The sequence below is a fragment of the Emydura macquarii genome, unplaced genomic scaffold (assembly GCF_026122565.2).
Source record: "Emydura macquarii macquarii isolate MOO-44397 ecotype Brisbane River unplaced genomic scaffold, CSIRO-AGI_Emac_v2 contig_561, whole genome shotgun sequence".
NCBI classification, from domain to species: Eukaryota; Metazoa; Chordata; order Testudines; family Chelidae; genus Emydura; species Emydura macquarii.
The window spans coordinates 10,288,307-10,300,672 of record NW_027130698.1 but is presented as its reverse complement, the minus strand read 5'-3'; the positions used below and the strand labels follow the sequence as shown (position 1 = coordinate 10,300,672).

The following is a 12,366-nucleotide window of genomic DNA, read 5'->3' as shown; positions in this document are numbered from 1 at the left end:
CACCCCCCGTCCATCATCAAAAAATTGTTCCAATGGAATAAGAGGGCCAGATCCTCAGCTGGTGTCAATTTGTGTGGCTCCATTGACTCCAGTGTGGCTACACTGGTTTACACCAGCTGAGGAAGTAGCATGAAGCATTTCCTCACCCAGCTTGGCCCTAGAAAATTAGGAGGCTAAAAAATTAATCTCATCTTTGCTGGCAGTCGCTGTAACCAGTCTGCATAGACACTAGTAGTGGGACGCATTGACCCAGGAACCAAGAATGTTAGGCAGCACTGAAGTGCCCATCTGCCAACGCTAAAACCTTAGAAATTGATCCCCAGGATCTTACGGCTCAAGGGCTGAGGTGCTGCTGGTACTGAGATAGTGACCTTGAGGTACTGCAGCTTTTTGAAACAACACTGATCTGCTTAATTTTGGTGCAGTAAGAAGTTAGCATTCTGATTCCTCATTGTGGGAGTATGCATTCGTCTATGAAACATCCCTGCACCTCTAGCTGTACTTGTAGAATAACATGGCACAATGAACATCTTTCCTTTGAATTTGCAGAGATAGATTTACTAATAGTAGGATATTTGAGCAGCATGGAAAGCTATAGAGATTCTGTGGTATAGCTCCCCTCTCATTAGTGGCCATGAGTGCTTTATTTTTGGTCACCACTGCAAGAGGTACATAGCCAACTACTGCTGCAATCAACATCAAGTTGAACCTTGTATTTCAGACACACAAAAAGCACTCCATACAATAGACACTGCAGGAGATAAAAGTCCAAATAAGCTGTGGCTAAAGAACCCCTGGATAAGAAACTAGCCTTCTACTATCAATATCTGGCTTAACCAAAGTAGTCACACAAAGTAGGCACATTAACATGGCTACAAAAAAGCACAAGACAGTGGAAAGGACTGGAAAAACGGAAGAGGGAACAACTGCCATAACTGCCCCCCGCTCTACAAAAATTTGAGAATGTGGGATCTATGTATAGTACCTGATCCTCGTAAGTGATCCCTTCTTAAATGTTCCAAAGGAAAGGGGAGAAAATCAGCTGAGGTCTCAGATTTTTTCCCCCACCTATAAATATATGTAATCCTCAAATCTCTCCATCAGCTAAACCCTGCAGCTGTGCTTATTAATAAGAACCGCTGTAATTAAGCATCATGTGCCCATTTTACGCAGCTTACTATTGCTGTCTGAAGTAAATGTTTTATTCTCGAATCCTAATAAGAAGGATTCTCCTAGGATTTCTGGAGAAATTCAGACACTGATTTTCATCCTCAACTTCCAGGAGCATCCATGTGTTTCTGGGCTGCTACTTAACTTGGGCTTTAATGTATTGATTACTTGGTGGATTATGTGTGGTTTTAAAACAAATTCTTAGGCTTCACCTTAAGAAGTGGCAGTAAAGCAGCTGGAGTTTGCCAGAAGTGTAAATAATCCTATGAATGTCCATATATCCTGAGCAAGTGGCACCTTGGGCAAAGATAATGGCTTTTTGCTTTTCTTAAGCTATGTTAGTATTGAGATCAGAGAAGAAACATGAAATTGGTGGTTTCATTTCAGACACTTGTAACACACCAGGCACATCAATTAGAGAAGGATTAAACAAACACAATAGGATAAAAGCTTTAATTCTTACCTAAAGGTGGTTCTGCAAAATGATTAAAGTGCTTAGGTACTCTGTGACCTGCTTGAAGTGCTATTACTGCTTCAAGGATGGAAGCAAATGCCTTCTGAATGCAGTTCAGAGCCACAGTGCAGGCACTTAGCTTTACAGTTTGCTAGCTGCATGTCATCTTTGAAGGCTGGGAAATTGCAGAGTGGCAGTACAGTGATTCTCAGCCATGAAGCAGACACTTGACGCATCTCCTCCCTTGCAATTAGGGGAGAAAAGCAGAAATGCATAAAATTTCAAACAGCATTTTAGTTACAGACCCCCCTCTCTGATCTAGCCAAAAGCAGAAGTGCTACCCTTCCACACTCATGCTTCATGCAAGCAGGGAGTGACTAGGCATGGACAGAAATAAAACACCCCAGAGCCATACCAAAAATAAAACACTAGCAGGATTTGGTGTATTGCTCTTAATCATCTGCCAACTTTCTTATGCTAGAAAGCTTAAACATAATCAAAATCTATGTACAAATTACCAAGACAAATACTGTTGTTCCAATCTGCTCTCTTCTGACGTTAGACAACAAACCCACAGTGCAAAAAGAGTCTTGTGATAAAATGACTAATACATGACTAACGCCATTTTCTATTGTGCAGGCGTAGCTTGGGGTCATTTGTTTTTCATGGCAGAACCCTCAGATGGTAAATTCCTATGTTGGTTGGTATTATATTAATGACCAGGATTGTTAGTCACCTCCAGGGAACTGAAATAGGATGCCACTCTGGTTGCCACTATTAATTCCAACCGCAGGTGTGAAAATTAATTTCATGGGTTTTTCTATCATTTCCGCTTTTCTTAAGGATTAAAGTTACTGCACAACGCTGGGTTCCAAATGGAGGCGAATCGGAACTGAATCTTGCTGAGAACTCCCAGGACAGCAAGCTAATTCATAGGAGGGGCGGGGGGGGGGGGGAATGATCTTGGGGGTTTCCTTTTCTTTGTTGCTAGAGACATTAAATAATGACACGAAAGGAAATCAGATCACATAGCATATAGTGATGTGCTTCTTTGCATCAAGACCTTAAAAAGCAGTACACATTACAGGTTTTTTTTCATCTCTATGGAATAATAGCCCACAGTGTTTGATATTTTTAACCTGACTTTTTTTTTTTTTTTTTATAAACGGAATGTAACTGAATTAGTAGAAGTACAGTTTCCATTTGTTGTGAAAACAGTGCAACTGGCAGATTCTCGGACCGACACTGTTGTGTCTGTATAGTCAAAAAAAACATTCCAACAAGGACGCTTCAGATACTGAAATCAGGCCTCACATCATTAAACCTCAACTTCATTCAGTTCAATGGGCACAGGTGTTGGTCCTAAAATTGCCCAGTATTCATTCAAACCGCCTAATGCCCAAAACATATTCAGAAGATATCCTGGTTATGCCACACCCAGATGGATAATTAAAGATTGGAGGTAATGTAAAATCCTGACATGCTGGTCAACCTAAGCTCTGGTATACCTTGTTCCATCTGGGGGAGGGGATCTCATAGGATTTTAAGCTAATGTTAAACCTCCTAGCACTGTGGCAATGTAGTTAAGTATTATACCCATTTTATAGATGGATAACTAGAAGGGTTAAATGTTGTACTCTAGGTCAATGCCAGGTCATGGAACCCAGAGATCCTGACTTCCATTCTTCTGCTTTAATCACTAGACCAGGGTCTGTCACTATTTTAGCGCCATTCACTCTTGTGCAGTTCCATAAAACACTTTAGACCTGATCTCTGCTCCCCTGCACCAGTGCAATATGAATGTAGAGTGGGTGTAAAGTTTACACACACACACCCTTTACCCTGGTGTAAATGGCTGCATGGATAATGACAAACCAGCCCCTTTGTGCTGTAATGAGCCTTCATGCCATGTAAGTCAGAAGCTGTGCATTTCAAAAGGTATTTGAAATTTACTGAGAAATTTACATTATTTACTACAAGCAATTATTGTATTTATGTTGAATAAACCAAACAAAGGCTGCTTGTGAGGTCACACATAGGACAGTATATCACAAATAAATAATCAGGCTGTTCCATTTCTAATTAAGACATAAAAACAAAGATTTGTTTAAAATTCACTCAAGTTCAGACCTTTGAATACAAGAGAACAGGTAATCCTTAACAGCTAAGAAACTCCCCCCCACCCCCCTGTCCAAATTATGCTCTTTTCCCCCCTTGAATTCCAGAAAGAAAAGTCAAATAACACTCACTTTTTGCATATCAGTATTGCAACTTTTGTCAATGCTTCCGAATGTGGGTTGAAACATCTTAATACAGTACAAAGGAGGTAGCAGAGGAATGACTTTTTGACCTAATATAGATATATAAATACAGTGTACACATTTATTAGATTGTTGGGACATTTCAAGTATCCTTTGCCAGACATAAGTCCTTCATTTCCCACCTTTGAACTGATATTATCTGTGTCTCTGTAGAATTTTGAAATGAACTTAGTGCACGAGTTTTCACTGGATTTTGTATTCATCATTTTCGGTTGATTCCAGTGTAAATACCACTCTGCATAACTTCACATAACGGTTCAAGTTATAAATGATAAATTCCACTCCATCGCTTGATAAAAATCTTTGTTTCAAGTATTTATTTCTTTTAGATAGATGGATTTTTCATCATAAATATCTTTATTGATTTTTAAACTGAGACACAACTATACATAAAATGAGCAAGCTATGAACAATCAGCATAAAACAAACATTGTACAGACAGCTACCCCTTGCAATCTCATGTAGTTTCAGCTGCATGTTTGTGTTTTCCTTCCCTTTAGATAAGAGAAATTATTCCCATATCCCATGAAATAGTTCAGTGTGGTCAATAATCTAGGAATATTTCTACTGCAGAACTGGAGAATTATAAGCATGCTGGAAAAGTACTGTGATTGGTACGAAAACAATCACATAAACAATTCTGGCTTAGGATACATGGCACATACTTACATGGTGCAGCATTAGTGCTACATCTCTACACTACATTAGTGCTACATCTATACACCTACATACTGTTATGCACTTCAGGAGAATAAACTAGAAGCAGCTGTTACTACCTCACCATTTCTAGTGCTCAAAGAATAAGACTATCTAGGAGGGAGGTAAGGGGGAAAAGGAATAGCACTACACAAAACAAATGAAAATGTGCTTTTAGCCTGACTTTACAAGCCATTTTTTATTTAGCAATGAAAACTTTAAAAAAAATAAATAGAGCTTGTGAATTAAGGACCTACACAGATTGGCCAAATAAGAAACTTTATGAGAAAAGAAAACAAATCTTATCTGTTTTACCCAGCTTTAAATGCTCTTCCAAGATGCAAGTACGGTGTAGTCAGCAGCATGAACACAAAACTGGAATGAGAGGACAGGTAGGATTCATTAATGGAGAATTCCACATGAAATATACTAGGAACTGATGGAGAGAAGGACTGCAGGATGTTCAGCAGCAAGTGACGTCCAAATTGATGCTCAGAGTGCGTTTAAAGGGAAGATTTTTCTCAGCCTTAATAGAGCAGTTTCAAACATAATGGGATTGAAAACTGTAGTCACAGAAATGGATCGTACGGTGCTTGAGGAAAAACAGAGGCAAAAGTAGCATGGCTTTGCTGTGCCACATTTACAAACTGGCTCATTTGAATGCTCCCATGAGGCCGTGCTTCTGTGTCCAAACAAAACATACATGCACATTAGCAAACAATATCGAGCAGGGTGATCAAAACCTGACTATGGGTGTGATCCAGCTCTAATTAAGATGGGGGAGAGTTTTGCCCTACACATCTGTGGGAACAGACCTTCTTTCCTTAAAGTGGGTCTGCTGATTCAGTTTGTTTTCTGAAACACGACCCTTTGACATAAACAAATTGCACACATCAAAGGCCCAATCCTGCTTCCTCTGAAATCAATGGAAGCTTTGCCATTGATTCCAAGGGGATCAAGAGTCCAATCCTGCAGTTATAGGTGTGTTTTGCCTGAATAAGAATGAATAAGGACTGCAGAATGAGGCCTAAATTATCCTGATTTTATCTGGATTATTCTGGCCCTTTGAAAGAAAAATGCAGAAATAAGCAGAGAAGATGAAAATGTGAAGTGAGAGTGGTTCCCAGTTAGTTTTCTGTTTCAGTGGGAGCTGGACTGGGTCCATTGGCACTTTGTCCAAGTAAAGATTGCAGGATCAAAATACAATTATTTTATACATCTTGATTATACAGATCCACATAAAGATTAGTGAAGAAGAAAAAGGCAAAAGAGATGAAACTACGAACTCTGTATGGTGACTTCTTTTCAGTCGCTGCCTCTAAAGTAGACCTTCAATTACTAACTCATTAAAGATAAACAAAATTGTTGACTGTACAAATTGTCAGACCTAAGCATTAATTGATTCTACTGCTTTGCTGTCTTCTCTCCACACACCTCAACCATTTCCCAGCCCAGGAGTGGTATGTATTTCTTTAGCAACACCAGCAAATCAGAATTTATTGTACATATGTTTGTGTTCCACTTAATAAAAAATATACCTATATTTTCAGATAAACTTTGTTAGTAATTCACGAGGTAAGTGACTATTTATGCTAATAAGGGAGAAATATATTCTCAAGCATAATGCATTACATAAATTTGAATGCAAAATGTTCAATTATGAAGTAAATACAGGTAATGCAAATAGTAAATTACATCTAATAAAATATATATAAAGAATGTGTCTTCAAAGAGAGGATTTTGCTTGCATTTGTGAGTTGTTTAAAGAGAAAAGAATTAATAAGTACTGAATTACTATGTTGATTATTTAGCTCATAATTCACCTATCCATAATGATTCCTAGTAATCAGACTGTTTCATATCCTAGAATATAAGGCAGGACTGTTTCCTCAGCAATTTTATCCCTATCAGATTATCTTGTCTGATTCTATTAATTCTCTCCCATAAATCTGCTAACAGTGATTTGTGATTTACTTACCCTGTTAACTGATCTGAAGACTGTTAAAAGGATTTATCTAGCACTGCACCTAAGAGCAGTTTATGGCTTATCATTCTGTTACTCTGAGGAAGTCTTTCTGAAATCAATTTGGTTGGTTTCATAGTTAAATTCAGTGGACACTGGTTAGTTCTGCACCATAAAATATGATATTAGATAAACAAAAGGTACAGTAACTGTACTTAATGAGTTGTCCTTGATATGTAAGTTTATAACAAATTACCCTTAAAGTCAATATAACTCACAATCTGCATGTTACCTTCTTTATAAACCTCTTCTATACATAATATATACACACACAATTTTTTTTACTTAGCTAAGAAAGTTGTTAATATGGAGTTGAAGTTCCTGTACCAATATAGTCCAATTAGTGTGTATTTTTATGTTTAATGTTTAACATTCCACTGCATGCTTTGTCCAAAAAAAAAATCTTGCAGAAAATATACATCAGTTTGGGAAAGCTTATGAACCTGGTCAATAACAACTAGTGAATAGGGTTCTAAATTACATTAACAGAGGTTCCTAAGAGCAATAGATATCAAGAGACTTTTAAAAGAACCACATAGTTCTTACTCTGCTTGGATTAGGACAGGACTGTAACAAACATTGCTAGGAAAAGGGGGCAGTCTGAGAGAATTTGGCCTGCAATAATTGTAGAAAACGGAGGGCTGAATAGCTCTAATTGAAATGAAAGTGTGTGATTATTATGAAAGAAATACTGTTAATAGAGGACTGTAAATGTTTAGACACCCATTGTGAACAGCCAAATAATAGAGAAAAATACTACAAAAATGAGAATTATATGGTTTTGGGAGGCGGATGTTGCTTTCGAAGGTTATAAAAAATTTCTAATCTTTTTTTCTCTGGTGTGCTGAACAATAGACATTTTGGTATGGCAGTTATATGCAGTAGTTAAATAAGGACAATATTGTACAACCAATAATTGTATTTGATGTTCTAGCAGGTCAGGGCTCCCGATTAATTTACAGCACTTGCTTACATTGGTATCAATTCAGAAACAGCACCTATTAGTTCATTCCGTTTCATACTCTATCGTTTAGAGTTTACTCAGTAAATTTACCAGTGTGCAAATGTAGCACATTAAATGCTCATGTCCAAACAAACTATTTTATAGGTCTGAAATGTATTTCCTCAGGCAGCTATCAAATGGGCCAGTGAAATACTACAATTATAAATTCTGAAAAGCAATAAATAACCTTTTTCATTTAAAAATATTAACACACATTTTGTCACATAGGTGAGAACATTAAGTGATATACTGTACCACAATCATCTTGCTCAAAAAGAAAACCAAACACAGGGAATTGGATTATACTTTGCAGATTTATGCTAGGGGCCAGTGACTTTTGTTGAATCCAACAATGTCAAAAACAGGAAAGCAATCCTGAGTAGTTAAGTTGTATTAACTTTGCCACAAATAACAATCAATAAGCTATGCCTAACATATGTCCATAGTTATTTTTGTTCTGCTGGTAAAGCAGTTACAGAAAATGTTTTTAGACTGAGTTATCTTTACAAACCTATGGTATGCTAAACTTCTTTTCAGTGTCAGAAGCAATGCAAACTGTATGACTTTCAGATGCTAATACTGGAGCTGATAATCATAATGGCATAATCATGAGATGTTATCTACTGTAAACCTACTCTAGCTATGTACTGTTTGCCAAGCAGAGATTCTTTGGCTTTTGGAAAGGATGATTTCCACAACTGCTGGAAAAAATTATGGAGATATACCTGTATCTACAGAGTAATATTCTTGGAATTCTGAGAGGGAGGAAGGTGGGGAGGCCAAAGGAAGAAAAGACGTTCTGAAGTGCAATGTTCAATAAGCTGGTTTAATATATGACTAAGTGTCAGAAGTCAGGTTTCTGAGACTTACTTCTCAGATAAACAACTTTATAGCACTGCACTTAATCCTACTTACAGACAACTCATTTATCACTGAATTACAAGGAACTTTAATTCTATTGGTATTGACATAAAGTCAGCTGAAAATCAAGACTGGCGATTTTAAAGATTTTTTTTTTTTTGGTCTTACTGCATTCAGTATATCACAAAAGGACCCTGTGCAGAAACATTACCAGCTTAGCCCCTTGTATCTTCCCCCTTTGTTAAACCGAGAAGTACAGTGACAGCCAGTTCTTTGGATGGGGTGGGGGCTGCCTTTATTGCAATAGCCTGGTTGGCAGGCACGAGATTTCCACCGCAGTAAGAGTTAACGCCAGGCTCCCATGCCAGCCCTACAGAAACTTTCCTGCACTCACCCTCCAGGAAAGCTGGTTAATCAACAAAACTGGACACGGATCAACATTAAACTGACCTATGCCGAAAGGTGGCGCTGTCGAGGTTTAAACCAAGCACCTCCGCGGTTTTCACTCTTCCTTCCCATTTTGCTTTCAGTTTTTACAAGGGGAGAAAAAAATAAATATAATTAGCTCTAAATGTATTAAATTAATTAAACAGATCAACAGTCTAAAGGGGCGCTGGTGGGGTTCTGCAAGGAATAGCTGCCTTTATGCAGACAGAGAGAGACACACTATTTCCTAGCCTCTCCAATCCAAATCTCTTCTCCCAAACTTGCAGCTCTTTAAAATCTCAGCATGCACCGGGATTGAGTTTTGGGTGGGTTTTTTCCCCCCTTGCACCACCAGAACAAGCAGCAATCGATTGGGGGGGGGGGTCGTTATTAGCCTCTGAAGTGGGGACTGGGGGAAGGGAGCCCCCCGCTTGGTGCGGCAAGCAACTTTGCTCCATATGGAAACTCTTGATGATGTAAGGATAGAGGTGGGCTGAATGTCGCGATCAAGGACTGCACAAAGCGATCAAGTTGAACTTGAAGGTGCCAGCGGCCCGCACCCCTGGGAGCCAGAGATCGGATCGGACTCCTCGCGCCAGGCCGGAGTCCGTCTGAATCTGCGGCAGGACTCGCTCGGCTTTGCTCCTCCACGATCCTTTCCCTGAGTTAACCCTTCCTCCGCTGCGTGCCTCCGGGGTCACTTTAGCAGCCCTGCTGGAGCGAAAGGGGAAGGAGTTTCCTTTGCTTGGCTCCTTCGGGAAAAGGCACTGGAAGAAGGTTTCTCTGTGGTGGAGCAAACGTCGGTCTCCTTAGTCCAACACCTCGAACTAGGTGCCGGCCCCCTAGACAGCACAGCCTTCACTTGGCACTTACCTTCCCTCCCCAGCTCCAGACTTTGCCTTCCCCCACCCATCTAACGTCCCTGCTTTTCTCTCTAGACTGTGCGTCCCTGCCAGATAAAGGCCTCATCCCCCTTCAGCCAGAATACCTTTTCTGTGGGATCAGTCTTCTTATTTGTGAGCATGCACTATAGGAAACAAGTCACCCCACTCAGCTGTCACATATAAATGCTTCAGCACGGCATGCAGAGAAAGAGAAAACAGCAAGGTGCTTATGCTTACCTACTAAACACAATACAAAAAAAGAAGGGGGGGGGGAAGCATTGAATTCCCAAATATTCTCTCTCAAATACCTATAGGTACCCAGGAGATAAACAAATCCGAGTGAAAGGCTCTGGCCAAGAAAGAGTTAAAAATGTAGTCCCAGCTGACAGTCAGCTGATTGGCCTCTGATTGACAGCTTCGAAAAGTTTCCTTGTTTCTATACTATTATGCTAATGAGGGCTGAGATTGAAGCCGCCCATTGGTCCGGACTTGGAGTCAATTTCCCATTTGAAAACTGACGTCAGCACTGCTATAAAACTCAGCAATGCTTTTCAACTCTGCTGCTGGATGAGACCTTTAAAATATTTTTCATCTTCTGGCTGTAGCTCTGGGGGTCAGTTCTTGCTTTCTTCCTTTTTTGGGTGTGTTTTTTTTTTAATTTTATTATATTATTTTGGTTACCGCACCGACTTAATTTCTTTTTCTTTTTTTTTTTTTTTTTTTTTAGTTTATCCTTCAGGCTTTTTTTTCCCCCCCATCCTCCTCCTCCTCCTCCCCAATGATCCTCTTCTCGACTTGCACTTTGCATGAAAAAGACCAGAGAGGCAAGACACCATGAAGTGTTAAAAAAAAAAAATAATAATAATAAAGCCACCTTTTGCTGCAACAGCAACTAACAATTCCGGCTGCAGTTTGCAAAGCTGCAAAAAAAAAAGAGAGAGAGAGAGAGAGAGAGAGAAACAACCTTTTATGCAGAAGGCGAATAGAAAGAGCCACTCGTTCTGATGCATCATCAATACCATAGGCTCTGCAAAGGATAATAAAGAGAGAGAGAGAGAGGAACAGTCGGTGCAAATTGGAGTGAAGGTTGCGAGGGGCTGGTGGAAAGAGAGAGAGAGAGAAAGAAGGAAGGAAAATATATATTGCAAATAATCAAGCTGGCTCACCCGGTTGCAACTCAGAGCAATCCCCTGGCTCCAGGCGCGCACCCTTTCTGGAGGACTGTCAGCAGCAAAAGGATGGCATCAGAACTGGCAATGAGCAACTCCGACCTGCCCACCAGTCCCCTGGCCATGGAATATGTTAATGACTTCGATCTGATGAAGTTTGAAGTGAAAAAGGAGCCGGTGGAGACCGATCGCATCATCAGCCAGTGCGGCCGCTTGATCGCTGGAGGGTCGCTCTCTTCCACCCCGATGAGCACGCCCTGCAGCTCGGTGCCCCCTTCCCCGAGCTTCTCGGCGCCCAGCCCGGGCTCTGGCACGGACCAGAAGACCCACCTGGAAGATTATTACTGGATGACCGGCTACCCGCAGCAGCTCAACCCCGAGGCGTTGGGATTCAGCCCCGAGGACGCGGTGGAAGCGCTGATCAACAGCAGCCACCACCAGCTCCAGAACAGCTTCGATGGCTATGCTAGAGGGCAGCAGCTGGCCGCCGCCGCCGCGGCCGGCCCGGGGGGTGCCATGCCCGGGGAAGAGATGGGCTCCGCCGCCGCCGTGGTCTCGGCGGTGATCGCCGCCGCCGCGGCCCAGAACGGGGTACCCCACTACCACCACCACCACCACCCGGCCGGGCACCACCACCACCCGCAGCCGGGCAGCGTGCAGTCCAGCAGCAGCAGCAGCAGCAGCAGCAGCGGCGGCGGCAGCACCGGGGGAGGAGGCGGCGGAGGGGGTCTGCACCACCCGCACCACAGCAGCAGCCTGCATTTCGACGACCGCTTCTCGGATGAGCAGCTGGTGACCATGTCGGTGCGGGAGCTGAACAGGCAGCTGCGGGGGGTGAGCAAGGAAGAGGTGATCCGGCTGAAACAGAAGAGGAGGACCCTCAAAAACAGAGGCTATGCCCAGTCCTGTCGCTTCAAGAGGGTCCAGCAAAGGCACGTCCTGGAGTCAGAGAAGAACCAGCTGCTGCAGCAAGTGGAGCACCTAAAGCAAGAGATCTCCAGGCTGGTCCGGGAAAGGGACGCCTACAAGGAAAAATACGAGAAGCTGGTCAGCAATGGCTTCAGAGAAAACGGATCCAGCAGCGACAACCCTTCCTCTCCAGAGTTTTTCATGTGAGTTCCAACAGCCTTGCCACCTTAAATAAAAAAAAAAAAAAAGTTCTCCCTGTGAGTTGTTGTTGGGGGCTTGCTAGATCAACAACCCAGCTTGCCACCTTGTCTTTTTTTTTTTTTTTTTTTAACTCAAAACAATTTAAAACAAAAAAACAACCCAAAAGTTGTTTGGGTTTTTTTTAAGGTGGGCTGGCTCATTGTTGGCCAACTTTAAGTTCTACATGAGTTTCTTTTTCCATTTCTTTTT

At 41.4% G+C, this 12,366-nt stretch overlaps 1 protein-coding gene and 1 long non-coding RNA gene across 3 annotated transcripts in view; one reads left to right on the top strand and one right to left on the bottom strand.

The window, feature by feature from the left end:
- Window positions 1-1,643: 1,643 nt before the first annotated feature.
- On the bottom strand, window positions 1,644-11,060 carry LOC137147770 (uncharacterized). Of its 2 annotated transcripts, none has more exons than XR_010918335.1 (4): window positions 11,005-11,060; window positions 4,957-5,016; window positions 3,874-3,974; window positions 1,644-1,867 (listed from the first exon to the last, which is right to left on the bottom strand). It is a non-coding gene; the product is annotated as an uncharacterized lncRNA (long non-coding RNA). The 2 variants fall into 2 exon arrangements; XR_010918336.1 differs by lacking the exon at window positions 11,005-11,060 and adding an exon at window positions 8,979-9,056.
- The window catches only part of MAF (MAF bZIP transcription factor), a 193,363-nt gene continuing 191,412 nt past the window's right edge, over window positions 10,416-12,366 (top strand). The window contains exon 1 of the mRNA XM_067540129.1: window positions 10,416-12,119. Within this exon, the coding sequence (XP_067396230.1) occupies window positions 11,077-12,119 (1,043 nt within the window). The 5' untranslated portion in view covers window positions 10,416-11,076. The remainder of the gene's footprint in view (window positions 12,120-12,366) is intronic.